Here is a 16,255-nt window from a genome sequence, read left to right as displayed (position 1 = left end):
CAGCTGCGGCTGCAATGTGAGAAACATGAGTAACTAAACCATGCGATAACAGCAATAACCATAATCGTGGTGGAAATGACATGAAAACCATTTTCTCTGCTGGTGACTTAATGCTTTGCTTTGCAGAGGGAGGATATGCCAGCAATTGCTTTTTATAAATTTCAATCACTTTTGTTTGTGCACATTAGTTAGTGATCTGTATACACAATTTTGATGTTCATTATGCAATGATTATTTTCAGTAAAAATGCTTAGCTTTTAAAATAAATGAGAATTTGTTGCAATGGTTATTTAATTCTCCATATGGTTGCCCAACTGCTGTCAGGAATGTCTGTTTTATCTTCTGAGGCCTAATTTCTGTCAGGGGTCTGGAGTTTTCTGCTTACTCAAACGTATAGTGGTGCTTCTGGCCTACTAAACTGGGCTTTTTAAAATGAGAGACAAAATTTAATACAGGCAAATATGCATATAATAATCAAGGCTACTTATTACATTTTTCATGTAAAAATTGAGATGCAGAGTTGATCCTAAAACATGAATTAAAAATTTCTAGAATGCAATGGAATAATCGCATTGACTTATTTAATTACCATAAATCAGAGGCCCTGGTAATTCATTGTGCATTAAATGGAATAATACTTATGAAACTGGGTGTTTTCTGAAATACTATGAGCACCAACCCTGCCTTGTCATCACATACTATCTAATGCAAATTTCCTTCTTGCAGTTTGCGAAAGGGCGAATATAAGTTAACAAAGGTGGTCATTTTAAATTTACACTCTCCAGCAAGCGATGTACTCAGGTCAAATAACAGCCTGTAGAAATGCAACCAATGTATAAATTAATTCAATGTTTATTTTATAGCAATTAGACTTTGTGAACTTGAGACTTTGAGAGTTTGAAGGATCCGACATCTCAAGCACCTCGCACCTCAGCATTTCAGAAAACTTTGCAAAATTGATCATTAGAAAATTGAGTAGGTATTACATCGTATCCAGCTGAAAAAGCAGCTGCTCTGTCGGTGAAAGATTATAGTGGATAGAGATTTTAGCTTCCAATGATAAAATTTCACTTATGAAATGTATGGAGGAGTGTTGTCAAATCAATAAACCTTTTCTGAAAATGTAAAAAAAGAGAAGTAATTGCAATGTCTTCGCTGTCAACTGCAGAATCCCAAGACATGCATACAGTTACTTCGGCTGGATTTTACGACAGGCGGACGGCAACTGGCCACCGACGTAAAAGTTGGTGGCGAACCCGCATCCGCCCAGCCCAAGGATCCGACACGCATTTTATGGTTCCCCGGGTTTTAAAATTGTTCAGAGGCGGGACTTCCACCCGCTTGAGGGAGGAGGTCCCGCCTCATTGAGCTGCCAGTCAATCATCGGCCGGCAGCTCTTAGTCCCAGCAGCGCCACCGGGAGCGGTGGCCACTGATGGGACTGTAGCCCAACAGAGGACAATCTTGTTGATGTTGTTCACATTTAAAGCAGGTGAAATGTAGCTCCCATAAGCACCTTGGTGCAGATAAACATATTATCAATATGCATTTTCTTTCTCCTATTGTCCTCTTTTCTGTCTTATCATCCTGTATTATATTTTCCCTATTTTACTGGAATGAAACTGGAAAAAGTCTGAAGAATACAATATTTATCTTGGAGCAAATTTACATTTTTCTCTTGCCAATTTTATTTCAGTTAGCTCAGTTTGTATGAACTTAAATCTTTATTAGTTGCATTCATCAATTTGTGTTTCTCAATTGCTTTCAGGCCCATCTGTGGCTACTGAATATTACGTAGTAATTCCAAACCAATTCTTAACTCTAAATAGCTTCATAGTGTTACTCTGACCATCCACTGTTTGGTATTTATTCTTGGTAATTTGTTCTGGAGTTAGAACCATGTTATATCCGACCAGGTGTTTTCCGCTAAATATTCTAAAACCAGATTGATGTCAAGCCCATTTGTAAAATTAGTTATCATTTGGGTTTAGTATAATCTGCTAACATGAGTGTAGATGTGTTAACAAAAATTGCACAAGATATTGTATGGAAAGGTCTAGGCTTTCAGTTCCATTATCATATTGTCTGAAAAAGTGAATTTTGAAGAGCAGTTATGAAGACCTCCAGGAATTGACCTTTACAGAAAAGATCAAAAGTTTAAACAGATCGCCAGCAGTAATGAACAGGCCCTCCACTTTATTCAACAGACATAGCATAAAGATGCTTTTATGTTGTATTGTAGGCACTTGGGCTTGAAGGGATGATTGTTTCTTTGGATTTTAAATGTTAGAGTCAAAATCATTATCTATTTCTGGTTTAAAAAATCCTGTGTGAACTTAATATGCATACTTCCCTCCACTCCCTAAACTACTGTTATGAACCCACCTGTAATACATTTATCAAGATATCTGATTTTACCAAAATGAATATCTGAAAGCTTGGAACAAGAAAATATTGCTCGGTCCATCAGCAGTGCTGCTTTTACAGTCCATGCATGGCCATCAATCATGGATGGTGTTTGTCCTATTTCTTCCCCCCCCCTAACCCCTGCCCCCACCAGATCGCTATAAATTGTTCCTAATCTTCATGCCAATCAAACTGCTTTATTAACAACTCTACAACTTAAATTCACTTTCTTGACTGGTATAGGTTCCAAATATATCCATTGAGTCAATGTGTAAGTTTTCTGGTGGTCTGTTCTGTGTAGCCACTTTCCCAAATAGGGTGGGTGTTTTTATTTGCATTCATTCATGGGATTTGGGCGTCGCTGGCTAGGCCAGCATTTATTGCCCATCCCTAATTGCCCTTGAGAAGGTGGTAGTGAGCTGCAGTCTTTGGGGTGTAGGTACACCAACAGTGCTGTTATTTATTTAGAGATACAGCACTGAAACAGGCCCTTCGGCCCACCGAATCTGTGCCGACCAACAACCACCCATTTATACTAACCCTACACTAACCCCATATTCTCTACCACAAGATTTTGACCCATCAACAGTGAAGGAATGGCAATATAGTTCCAAGTCAGGATGGCGTGTTCCCTTGGAGGGGAACTTGCAGGTGGTGGTGTTCCCATGCATCTGCTGCCCTTGTGCTTCTAGGTAGTAGAGGTCGTGGGTTTGGAAGGTGCTGTCGAAGGAGCCTTGGGAGTTGCTGCAGTGCATCTTGCAGATAGTACACACTTCTGCGACTGTGCGTCGGTGGTAAAGGGAGTGAATGTTGAAGGTGGTGGATGAGCTGCCAGTCAAGCGGGTTGTTTTGTCCTGGATGGTGTCGAACTTCTTGAGTGTTGCTGGAGCTGCACTTGAGCCTGGCTACCCGACCTAAACCCCACGGGACCCGACGACATGTATCGGGTTTGGGTCGCTCTTCCGGGTCTGGCATTCAGGCTCAGGTTGGGCTGGGTCGGACACAGTGACAGCCAGGACGTCTGCAGTGAGCGATTCATTCGAAGGTAGGGCACAACCTCTTCAATATAACCAACTTTATTATGAGGGTTGGTCTGGGCTTGGGTCGGATGTGGTTCTGTCAGGCTGGGGTCGGGTTTCATTTGCAGACCTGACCCGGCCTTTAGTTGCACCCATCCATGCAAGTGGAGAGTATTCTATCGCAATCCTGGCTTGTGCCTTGTAGGTTGTGGACAGGCTTTGAGGAGACAGGAGGTGAGTTACTCGCCACAGAATTCCTAGCCTCTGACCGGTTCCTGTAGCTAGAGTATTTACATGGCTGGTCCAGTTCAGTTTCTTGTCAATGGTAAGCCCCTGGGATGTTGATAGTGGGGGATTCAGCGATGGTACTGCCATTGAAACATCAAGGGAAGATGGTTAGATTCTCACTTGTCAAGAAGACATGCTATAACAAATGAAGATTTTTAATTTGTCAGTTGGAAACCTACATTAAACATTTAATGTTTTGAAAAAGAGCTGGGATCCTACAATTAACTGTTTAAAAAAAGAAGTTCACCAAAATGGCCACCACAGTTTGCATCTGAAATATCTCTCATTCCATGACATCGAATTGGAGAGACATGCTGAACAAGACAATGCTTTGGCTAACTAAGTAGATTATCCATATCACCCTCGTTAGCGGGACTCTCAAAGCCACCTTGAGGCATTCATGAGTTGAGACGTACCTCCAGGGGGTAAATACTGACAATACCACCCCAGAGAGGTTTGGGTTTGAGATTTTGGACCTTATTAAAAACAAAGGGGATTGAAAGAACCATGTAAACTAGGCTGTGTAAAACTGGGAGTTTTGTTGCACACAGCAGACAAGCTCCTGAGACTTTGAAGTAGATAGGCTTCGAGTGCTAACCAGGCAGAACCTCAGTGCGGCTGTGTCTATCTCTCTCTCTCTCTCTCTCTCCAGATAACATTGCAAATTTGAAAACCGTCTGTGACTGTGGACCATCCAAGGCTACAGGTTGCTACAGAGACCCCAGGGGAAGAAAGCCACCTCCAGTTCTGTCTCCAAGTAAACCCTGATCCAAGTGGGCCAGCCACAAAGTGCACCTCTACCAGCCAAAGACTTCAAGAGCACAACTTCAGCCAGAAGACAACAGAATGACCCAACCCTACAGACTGTGTATTAACTTTTACTTGTTCTGGACTCCAATCCAAACCGAACCAATTCTGTTAGTTCTAATTCTGGTCATTCTGTTCTCTTTTTGTGTGTATGATTCTTGTGTGTGTGTGTGTGAGTGAAAGTGTAGCATAATTTTATTATGTTATCTAGGTCAGGTTTAGTTTTCTTTTCAAGTACAATAAACACACCTCTTTCTGCTTTAAACTCAAGAAAACCTGACCGATTGGTTCTGTTACAAACACAACAAAGGTAAAAAGTAAAACACTCACTGAAGTGGTAAACACATCCACTGTTTTAAGAAAGAATAAACCTGTTGTGGTCAAACAAGGAGGAGGACAAGAGTGCTTGTGCCCCCTCCTCAGCTGATCGTAAGACTTGTTTGAGATGGTCATTGCCTGGCACTTGCGTGGCGAGAATGTTATTTGTCACTTATCAGCCCAAGCCTGAATGTTGTCCAGGTCTTGTTGCATCTGGATATGGGCTGCTTCAGTATCTGAGGAGTCGCAAATGATGCTGAATATTGTGCAATTATCAGTGAACATCCCCACTTCTGACCTTATGATGGAGGGAAGGTGATTGATGAAGCAACTGAAGATGGTTGGGCCTGAGACACTACCCTGAAGAACACCTGCAGTGATGTCCTGGGACTGAGATGATTGGCCTCCAACAACCACAACCATCTTCCATTGTGCTAGGTACGACTCCAAGCAGTGGAGGGTTTTCCCCCGATTCCCATATACTCCAGTTTTTCTAGGACTCCTTCATGCTGTCCTCATTCAAATGCTGCCTTGATGTCAAGGGCAGTCACTCTCACCTCACCTCTTGAGTTCAGCTGTTTTGTCCATATTTGAACCAAGGCAGTAATGAGGTCAGGAGCTGAGTGGCCCTGGCGAAACCCAAACTGTGTGTCAGATTATTGCTAAGGAAGTGCCGCTTGATAGCACTGTTGACGACACCTTCCATCACTTTACTGATGATCGAGAGTAGACTTAATAGGACGGTAATTGGCTGGGTTGGATCTGTCCTGCTTTTTGTGGACAGGGCATACCTGGGCAATTTTTCACATTGCTGGTTAGATGCTAGTGTTAAAGTCATAGAGTTATACAGCACAGAAACAGGCCCTTCAGCACATTGTGTCCGTGCTGGCCATCAAGCACCTATCTATTCTAATCCCATTTTCCAGCACTTGGCCCATAGCCTTGTAGGCTATGGCATTTCAAGTGCTCATCTAAATACTACTTAAATGTTGTGAGGGTTCCTGCCTCTACCACCCCTTCAGGCAGTGAGTTCCAGATTCCAACCACTTTCTGGGTGAAAAAGTTTTTCCTCAAATCCCCTCTAAACCTCCTGCCCCTTACCTTAAATCTATGCCCCCTGGTTATTGACACCTCCGCTAAGTGAAAATGTTTCTTCCTATCTACCCTATCTATGCTGCTCATAATTTTGTACACCTCAATCAGGTCCCCTCTCCGCCTTCTCTGCTCTAAGGAAAACAACCCTAGCCTATACAGTCTCTCTTCATAGCTGAAATGCTAGTGTTGTATCTGTACTGGTACAGCTTGGCTAGAGGTACAGCCAGTTCTGGAGCACAAGTCTTCAGTACCATTGCTGGAATGATTTCAGGGCCAATAGCTTTTGCAGTATCCAGTGCCTTCTGCCGTTTCTTGATACCACATGGAGTGAATCGGATTGGCTGAAGACTGCTTCAGCCTTGTCTTTTGCACTGATGTGCTGGGCTCCCCTATTGTTGAGGATGTGGATATGTGTGGAGCCTCCTCCCCTTCCCTGTTGTTTAATTGTCATCCACCATTCGTGACTGGATGTGGCAGGACTGCAGAGCTTGGATCTCATCTGTTTGTTGTGGGATCACTTAGTTGTGTCTATCGCATGCTGCTTTTGCTGCTTGGCATACATGTAGACCTATGTTGTAGCTTCACCAGGATGACACCTCATTTTGAGGTATGCCTGGTGCTGCTCCTGGCATGCCCTCCTAAACTCTTCATTGAACCAGGGTTGGTCTCCTGGCTTGATGGTAATGGTAGAGTGGGGGATATGCTGGGCCATGAGGTTACAGATTGTGGTTGAATACAATTCTGCTGCTGCTGATAGCCCACAGCGGCTCGTGAATGCCCAGTTTTGAGTTGCCCGATCTGTTTGAAATCTATCCCATTCAGCACGGTGATGGTGCCACACAACACGATGGAGGGTATCCTCAATGTGAAGGTGGGAGTTCATCTCCACAAGGACTGTTCGGTGGTCACTCCTACCAATACTGTCATGGACAGATGCATCTGTGACAGGTAGATTGGTGAGGACGAGTTCAAGTATGCTTTTCCCTCTTGGTTCCCTATCCACCTGCCGCAGGCTCGGCCTAGCGGCTATGTCCTTTGGCAGCTCAGTCAGTCGTGATGCTACCAAGCCACTCTTGGTGATGGACATTGAAGTCCCTACCCAGAGTACATTCTGTGCCCTTGCTGCCCACAGTGCTTCTTCCAATTGGTGTTCAACATGGAGAAGCACTGATTCATCAGCTGAGGAGGGTGGTAGGTGGTAAGCAGCAGGAGGTTTCCTTATCCATGTTTGACCTGATACCATGTGACTTCATGGGGTCCTGAGTCAATGGTGAGGACTCCCAGGGCAACTCCCTCCCGACTGTATACCACTGTGCCGCCAATCTGGTGGGTCTGTCCAGCCGGTGGGACAGGACATACCCTGGGATGGTAATGGCAGTGTCTGGGACATTGTCTGTAAGGTATGATTCCGTGAGTATGACTATGTCAGGCTGTTGCTTGACTAGTCTGTGGGACAGCTCTCCCAACTTTTGGCACAAGCCCCCAGATGTTAGGAAGGAGAATTTTGCAGGGTCAACAGGGCTGGATTTTCCATTGTAGTTTCCAATGCTTGGGATGAAGCCAGGTGGTCCATCTGGTTTAATTCCTTCCCTCAGACTTTGTCACGGTTTGTTACAGCTGAGTGGCTTGCTAGATCATTTCAGAGGGCATTTAAGAGTCAACCACATTGCTGTGCATTTGGAGTCACATGTAGGTCCGACCAGGTAAGGATGTCAGATTTCCTTCCCTAAAGAAAATTAGTGAAGAGGTGCTGAAGGGCGGAAGAAATGCTTTTAATCTCGTGATCTTGCTTGCAACTTATGAATTTTCTAATCAAGTTCTTAAACTAATTGTTAACTAGCCTGCTTAACGTGGCTCATGATTTTCCATCGTACTATCCTGGCACACTAAGGGCTGGATTTTGCATTCCCGCTGCTGTGAACGGCGGTGGGCGCGGAATATGGTGGCCATCCCCCACGCGACTCGTGCCTCCGCACTGCTGCGATTATGCGGCGGGCTGCTACTTTACATATTGACGGTGGCTGCACCTTCCCCCGCCCCCCCAATCACGTGGTGGGGGGCAGCCTCGATGACACAGTTCACGGAGTCACCTGTTGAAGGGGCAGGTGCTGGTACTATTTTTAAAAGGCTACCAGCCCAGCAACCAGTACACCATAATGCCGAGTTCACCCTTCCCCCACTACCCATCAGAGTGCAGATTTCACCACTTCCCCACCTCGGTGGCGCCACCTTTCCCTGGACGGGAAAGTAAAAGCACGTGAGTGCCTCTTGTCACGCTGAAGATCGGGGACTGAAGGTAAGATCGCTGCGGTTTACATTTTAATTCATGCATGTATGTAATTTAAATATGCTAAATTGGGTCCCGTCGCAGAGCAGCGGAGGGCCCGCCACAGAGCTTCCCTGCTGCTGGGAAGATTGGGCTTGGCAATCCCGGCATTGGGTTCCGTGGTGGCTGCTGCTGCTGCTCCGATTTTCTGGTCTTCCCCCTGCCACGGAACCAGACATTGGGCTGGGAACAAAATCCAGCCCTAAGAAGGCCATTGTAGGGAAATCTGAAAATGCTGAAAATACATTGCAGGTGTGCCAATATCTGTTTTAAAAAAAAAAAGACCAGTCAGGCTGCAGTTTTGGATGTAGTCCCGATACTGAAACTGCACGATAAATGAGTTTTTGTTTTTACTGGAACTGAACAATGAAAGTGGAGAGAAAGACAATGCCATATTAGTTTTTTTCGAATAGCTGGAAAGAAGTAAAAGCTGCCAGCTGACACATCAGGAACATATAAGTGAAGCAACCCTAAAAGACGTTTTTAAAAAAAAAGACACAAGCTCAGTAAGGAAGTGAAAATATGTGAAGAAAAGTGTGAGGGGGAGGCATCTATTGACTCAGTGGTTTTAAAAAAAAAAAGGCCTTTGCACAAGAGGTATTAGACCAAAAGCGCTCAATAATTGAATGCCACCAGGGACCCACAGCAAATTTGGAAGTACAGTGAACTGTGAGGAGGATAGTGATTGACTTCAAGAAGACAATAGAGGCTGGCGGACATGTGGCAGATGCAATTTAGTGCAGAGAAGTGTTAAATGGTACATTTTGGTAGGACGAACGAGGAGAGGCAATATCAAATAAGGGGTACAATTCCAAAGGAGGTGCAGGAGCAGAGAAACTTAGGGGTGTATGTTGCACAAATTGTTGAAGGTGGCAGGGTAGGTTAAGAAAGTGGTAATGAGGCTTACAGGATCCTGGGCTTTATAAATACAGGCATAGCACACAAAAGCAAGGAAGATATGGCAAATCTTTATAAAAACACTGACTGGATTTTCAACTGGAGTATCATGTCCAATACTGGACACTGCACTTTAGAAAGGATGTGAAGGCTTAAGAGAGGGTGCAGAAAGATTTACGAGAATGGTTCCAGGGATAAGGGACTTCAATTATGTGGGTAGATTGGAGAATCTGGGGCTGTTATCAAAAGAGAAGGTTGAGAAGGGATGTGGACAGAGTGGAGAACCTGTTCCCATTGGTTGCAGGGTTGAGAACCAGAGGAAGCAGATTTAAAGTTATTGGCAAAAGAACCAAAGGCAACATGAGGAAAATCTTTTTTTTTTTACACAGCAAGTGGTTACGATCTGGAATACGTTGCTTGAAAGGGTGGTGGAGGCAGACTCAATCATGGCTTTCAAAGGAGAATTGGATAAGCACCTGAAGGGAATAAAAATTGTCTGGGTACAGGGAAAGGGCCAAGGAGTGAGACTAGCTAAATTGCTCTTGCAAAGAGGCGACATGGACTCAAATTGGCCAAATAGCCTCCTTCTGTACTGTAACCGTCTATGATTCTATGAATTTACAAGTCAACGGTTTTATTTTGAAGAGTACTTTGAAGTTTTTTTTTCGAAAATTGTATTTAACTTGCAATATTAGGAACTCACTGCCTCTAGATTGACCAGTACCATAACCATTGCACTAGCATCCCCCTAGTGGCCTGTCATATGGATCAGCTTTATGGTCTTTGGTTTTCTGAATCTAGTTTCTTATATTTTTCCCCTTCCTGCGGGTGCATCATCAGTGGTAGAGCCTTCAACCACCTCAGCTTTACTTTCTGGGATTTTTTCATTAAACCTCTTCATCCGGCTGCTTTTCTGACCTTTATCCTCAACTTTACTTTTTGGCTTTGCTTTCAGCCCTTTCTGCTAACTCTCCTATTATTGCTTGACATCTGCGCTCTTCTATGAAGCTTGTTGAAATATTTTATTGTTATTTGGCTGGCTGCTGAATTGTGTGGCTCGACGTATACAGAATAACATAATTACAGTGGTGTTGCTCACAGAAGCACTGATGAGTAGTTTTGTGGAGCATAGAGATGAGTTTGAAGCTACTTCATATTCCCAGCGTCAGCTGTGCTCTGAGCTGTCAATGTTTGAAAGATTTTAGATGTGTGACATGCTGCCAAAAATGTGACTCACTCCATATCTACAGTTTGTTCCCTGTTTCTTGTTAAATGTTACCACTGTTGTTTGTCATTGACTGCTGGGTTCACTTTGGCTGGTGGAGCTTTAGTTCTTTTCATTAAGGTGGATTCCTCTTTGTGCACACTGACCTTATGTGATGAGATGTGAGATCACTCACAATTTCACATGGAAGACTCTTCATGCTAGAGGTGGGTGGAAGCATTGTGTAAGGTGAGAAGAATTCATATTAAGTTTTTCCACAGGCCTGCTGTCCAGCTAGCCGATCAATGGCAAGGCAGCAGACCCCGGATCGGCATAGCCATGAGGAGGAACTCATGAGGGGTGGGGATGGGATGTTAAGAGGGTGTGAGACCTTGATTGCATCAGATGCTACGTGGTGTATTTTCACTTTTGATCGGGACATTTTGTGTAAGATCACCTTTTTTCCTGCCTGTAATGTTGTCTTTCCTTTAATGGCCTGATCCTTGGAAATGACTGGTGCATATCTTGTCCAGAAAATTGTCTTAAATGACCACTTGTCTGGCCACAAAAAGGCAGTAGTCCACCCAGACATGAGTAACCTTAATTTCACTTCTGGGAAATGCCACAGACCTCATGACACATATTGGGGGTAATTTTCAATTTCACGAGCTGACTGGTAATCTGGCGTGGTGGATCGATCAGGAACTGAGTCTCTCTTTCTCTCTTTGGCCTCCTTGTCTCGGGAGACAATGGGTAAGTGCCTGGAGCTGGTTAGTGGTTTGTGAAGCAGCACCTGGAGTGGCTATAAAGGCCAATTCTAGAGTGATAGACTCTTCCACAGGCGCTGCAGATAAAATTGGTTGTCGGGGCTGTTATGCAGTTGACTCTCGCCTTGCGCTTCTGTCTTTTTTCCTGCCAACAGCTAAGTCTCTTCTACTTGCCACTCTTTAGCCCCGCCTTTATGGCTGTCTGCCAGCTCTGGCGATCACTGGCAACTGACTCCCACGACTTGTGATCAATGTCACAGGACTTCATGTCGCGTTTGCAGATGTCTTTAAAGTGGAGACATGGACGGCCGGTGGGTCTGATACCAGTGACGAGCTCACTGTACAATGTGTCCTTGAGGATCCTGCCATCTTCCATGCGGCTCACATGGCCAAGCCATCTCAAGCGCTGTTGGCTCAGTAGGGTGTATATGCTGGGGATGTTTGCCGCCTCGAGGACTTCTGTGTTGGAGATACGGTCCTGCCACCTGATGCCAAGGATTCTCCGGAGGCAGCGACAATGGAATGAATTGAGACGTCGCTCTTGGCTGACATACGTTGTCCAGGCCTCGCTGTGGTAGAGCAAGGTACTGAGGACACAGGCTTGATACACTTGGACTTTTGTGCTCCGTGCTAGTGCGACATTTTCCCACACACACTTGGCCAGTCTGGACATAGCAGCGGACGCCTTTCCCATGCGCTTGTTGATTTCTGCATCGAGAGACAGGTTACTGGTGATAGTTGAGCCTAGGTAGGTGAACTCTTGAACCACTTCCAGAGCGTGGTCGTCGATATTGATGGATGGAGCATTTCTGACGTTCTGTCCCATGATCGTTTTCTTGAGGCTGATGGTTAGGCCAAATTTGTTGCAGGCAGCCGCAGTCCTGTCGATGAGTTTCTGCAGACACTCTTTTGTGTGAGATGTTAATGCAGCATCATCAGCAAAGAGGAGTTTCCTGATGAGGACCTTCTGTACTTTGGTCTTCGCTCTTAGACGGGCAAGGTTGAACAACCTGCCAGCTGATCTTGTGTGGAGGAAAATTCCTTCTTCTGAAGACTTGAATGCATGTGAGAGCAGCAGGGAGAAGAAGATTTCAAACAGTGTAGGTGCGAGAACACAGCCCTGTTTCACGCCACTCAGGATAGGAAAGGGGTCTGATGATGCACCGCAATGCTGAATTGTCCCTTTCATATTGTCATGGAATGAGGTGATGATACTTAGTAGCTTTGGACATCCGATTTTTGCTAGTAGTCTGAAGAGACCACGTCTGCTGACGAGGTCAAAGGCTTTGGTGAGAACTATGAAAGCAACGTAGAGGGGTATCTGTTGTTCGCGGCATTTCTCCTGTAGCTGGTGAAGGGAGAACAGTATGTCAATGGTGGATCTCTCTCCTCGGAAGCCACACTGTACCTCAGGGTAGACACGCTCAGCCAGCTTCTGGAGTCTGTTTAAAATGACTCGAGCGAAGACTTTCCCCACTATGCTGAGCAGGGAGATTCCAAGGTTGTTGCAGTCACTGTGGTCGCCCTTGTTCTTATAGAGGGTGATGAGATTGGCATCGCGCATGTCCTGTGGCACTGTTCCCAAATCCCAGCACAGGCAAAGCAGTTCATGGAGTGCTGAGAGTATTTTTTTATTTTTTTTATTTTTGGTTTTTTTATTTTAGAGATACAGCACTGAAACAGGCCCTTTGGCCCACCGAGTCTGTCTCGACCAACAACCACCCATTTATACGAACCCTACAGTAATCCTATATTCCCTATCACCTTCCTACACTAGGGGCAATTTACAATGGCCAATTTACAATGGCCAATTTACCTATCACCTGCAAGTCTTTTGGATGTGGGAGGAAAACTGAGCACCCGGCGAAAACCCACGCAGACGCAGGGAGAACTTGCAAACTCCGCACAGGCAGTACCCAGAATCAAACCTGGGTCCCTGGAGCTGTGAGGCTGCGGTGCTAACCACTGCGCCACTGTGCCACCCAGGCTTGGCACTCTTGATTATTTCAGGGGTAATGCCGTCCTTCCCAGGGGCTTTTCCACTGGTTAGAGAATCAGTGGCATCACTGAGTTCTGATTTTGTTGGCTGTTCGTCCAGCTCATCCATGACTGGCAGAGACAGGGCTGCATTGAGGACAGTCTCAGTGACAACACTTTCCCTGGAGTACAGTTCTAGGTAGTGCTCCACCCAGCGGTCCATTTGCTTGTGTTGGTCAGCGATCGTGTCCCCTGATTTAAACTTGATGGGGGGGGGGCGATCTTCCTGATGGTTGGCCCAAAAGCTCTCTTAATGCCATCATACATTCCTCTGATGTTTCTGGTGTCGGAGGCCAGCTGAATACAACTGCATAGGTGTTGCCAGTAGTCATTTACACAGCGCCTGACTGTTCTTTGTGCAGTGCTTCTGGCTACTTTAAGTGCTGCGGATGTTAACTCGCTGCAGGCTTTCTTGTAGTTCAACAGTGCAATACGCTTAGCGGCTATGACAGGTTCCAGCTCTTCAAAGTGAGATTGAAACCAGTCTGCATTCTGCTTCTCACGTTTGGTATAGGTGGTCATTGCTGAGTCATAGATGGCTTCTCTGATGTGGGCCCACTTGGTCTCTGCATCCCCTGTAGGAGTGTTTTGAAGGGCCTTTTCAAGTGAATTTAGAAACTTATGTAACAGCTGTGGATAAGAAATGCTGCTAGTGTTGATGCGTGGGCGACCCTTCTGCTTGGAGTGATGTAGCTTCTTTGGTTTGAGTCTAACCTTGCTGCACACTAGGGAGTGGTCGGTGTCGCAGTCTGCACTGTGGAAGCTGCGTGTGATTTGGACACTGTTTATAGAGGCTCGCCTTGTGATGATGAGGTGCAGCTGGTGCCAATGACGTGATACTGGGGTCTCCATGAAACCTGGTGACAGGTTTTAGTGTGAAAGAACGAGTTGGTGATGCAGAGGTTATGATTAATCCACTGCTGGAGTTGTGTACCTATCAGGAACTGAGTGAAGCGGAGTTTATCCTGCATCCATGCATGCTCCGAAGCATCCACCACATCGTGACATGGGGCTACTATTCCTGCATAAACAGCATATAGCCAACGCTACAGTTGGCAGCTGAAAAGCAAAGAAGTGATATTTGATGGTACATTGGCAGCACCTTTACTTCCCTTGCCTCCATCATCCCCATTCTGTTTGCAACAGATGGCCTGTCTGTGTCAGAATGAGCTGAGTACATGTGCTGGAACTGTCAGTAGCAATGAGAATTCTGATGTTGCAGGTGCAAAATAACAGGAAAATCTACAGATTTTTGCATCAGGACGTGTAATTAAAAAAAAAATGTAGAATGAAATAATTTATGTACAATGTATCATAACTTGCAAAAAATAGTAAACACTTGAAATTCTATTGATTTACCAGCAAAATTTAAGGAAATGGAACAGATTTACAAAGTTACTAATCCTAGCCATGACATTACTCGAGATACATTAATGTATCAATGCTTAATGTGTTTGTCTGGAAGTCCTGTTCAATATTTTAGCAGAAATAAAAACCTGTTTGCTTTAAATGGGTTAACATCTCTGCTAAAATAGAGGAGTGAGTTTAAGACAAATATGTTGACTATTCTAACATCAAAGTCATTACCTACTGGATGTAAAATAAAGTTTATAAAATGCTTTTCTTTATTTGAATTTCACATTCTAAACGGATGCACCACGTTCCCTTTTGTACTCAGTATCCAACAGATGCAGATCAGGTATGTTATACCAAAATGCAATGGGGAATATCTTTGCATTTACACTTGCAGTATGCACTGATCTGGTTTTAAGAGTGCCTTCACTGATGAAGTGTGGAATTTCCATTTCTCATGCTGTACTTTTATGGTCTTTGAGATTGTTGAATAATTGGCAAATCTTTGATGGTTTTTGGAGCTGTGGATGTTATGTCCATCAGAATATGTAATTGAGACAATACAAAGCCATTTTAATTGAGATCCGTAACAGCTGGTAGAGAGAGAGGATATTCCATCCCATTGATGAAGTGGAGTTGAAATCCAGGTCCCAGATGTGGAACAAATGAGTTCTAACTTTTATTGTTCTTCCAGTGCCCAATTTAGCCCCTTCACACCCCATTAAGGAAAATATGACATGCAGACGGTGGCATAGTATTAATAACAGAATGGGTATGTACATTTTAAATATCTAAAGCAGGGACTCAGCAAAAATTACAGTACATCATTTGATTTCCTTCCATCAAGTAGCTTACGTACTTTTAACATGAATAGTTAACACTGCTCAATGGCAAAATTTTCTTTGTTTCCAGGATGAAATGAACTGCCTATGGAACCACTTAGTTGAGAGTTATGTCAAAATGACAAACGGTTTTCTGGCATTTTTCTGTAAGATCTGTTTCAGAACAGACTTTTTTATTTTCAACATTTTTCCTGTTCTCTTTCTCTTCTCCACCACCACCACCCCACTCTTTCCCCCCCCCCCCCCCCACCCCTGCCAGTTTGTTCCAAAGGCAGTGCCTTGTTTTGGGGCATGGTTCTATCGGAATTCATAACCCTCAGAAACTACACCATAATGACAATTATTTGTTTATGAGCATAGGCAGTTTGTATTAGTTATTAGATGGTGGGAGAAGAGGGTAGAGGTGTGGATATCACAGTTGAAATAAAAACAAGAAATGCTGGAACCACTCAGCAGGTCTGGCAGCATCTGTGGAGAGAGAAGCAGAGTTAACGTTTCAGGTCAGTGACCTTTCATCAGAACTGACCTGAAACGTTAACTCCGCTTCTCTCTCCACAGATGCTGCCAGACCTGCTGAGTATTTCCAGCATTTTTGTTTGTATTTCAGATTTCCAGCATCTGCAGTATTTTGCTTTTATTTTATTGAATCCGGAACCTTTTTCTAGTAAATGACTTGATGATACCTCAGTATAAAGGCGGATGGTACATTTACAGATTAAGCCTTGTCCCTGGACAGTCTTTTGCCATCTTATTGGAAAATTAGGCATAATATATTTACCAAATAAAATTATATTAAAATTTGCCTAACTCAGCATGTTCAAGAGTATCGACCAATTCATCTCGGAATTTTGAGTTTAGAATATTTTGTTGATAAGCTTATAATCAGCTCAGGCAGCA

General features: G+C 44.3%; 1 protein-coding gene across 7 annotated transcripts in view; it reads left to right on the top strand.

Moving 5' to 3' along the window:
• cdk14 (cyclin dependent kinase 14) overlaps positions 1-16,255 on the top strand; it is a 779,114-nt gene that overhangs the window by 182,057 nt on the left and 580,802 nt on the right. The window contains exon 1 of one of the 7 annotated variants that reach the window (XM_068012625.1): positions 10,563-10,586. The exons of the other annotated variants lie outside the window; for them this stretch is intronic. Within the exon in view, the coding sequence (XP_067868726.1) occupies positions 10,578-10,586 (9 nt within the window). The 5' untranslated portion in view covers positions 10,563-10,577. Of the gene's footprint in view, positions 1-10,562; positions 10,587-16,255 lie in introns of those variants that run through there. 7 annotated transcript variants of the gene reach the window in all.

The sequence above is a fragment of the Heterodontus francisci genome, chromosome 2 (assembly GCF_036365525.1).
Source record: "Heterodontus francisci isolate sHetFra1 chromosome 2, sHetFra1.hap1, whole genome shotgun sequence".
Lineage (NCBI taxonomy): Eukaryota > Metazoa > Chordata > Chondrichthyes > Heterodontiformes > Heterodontidae > Heterodontus > Heterodontus francisci.
The sequence above is the reverse complement of the archived record's forward strand: the minus strand, read 5'-3'. Positions and strand labels throughout refer to the sequence as shown.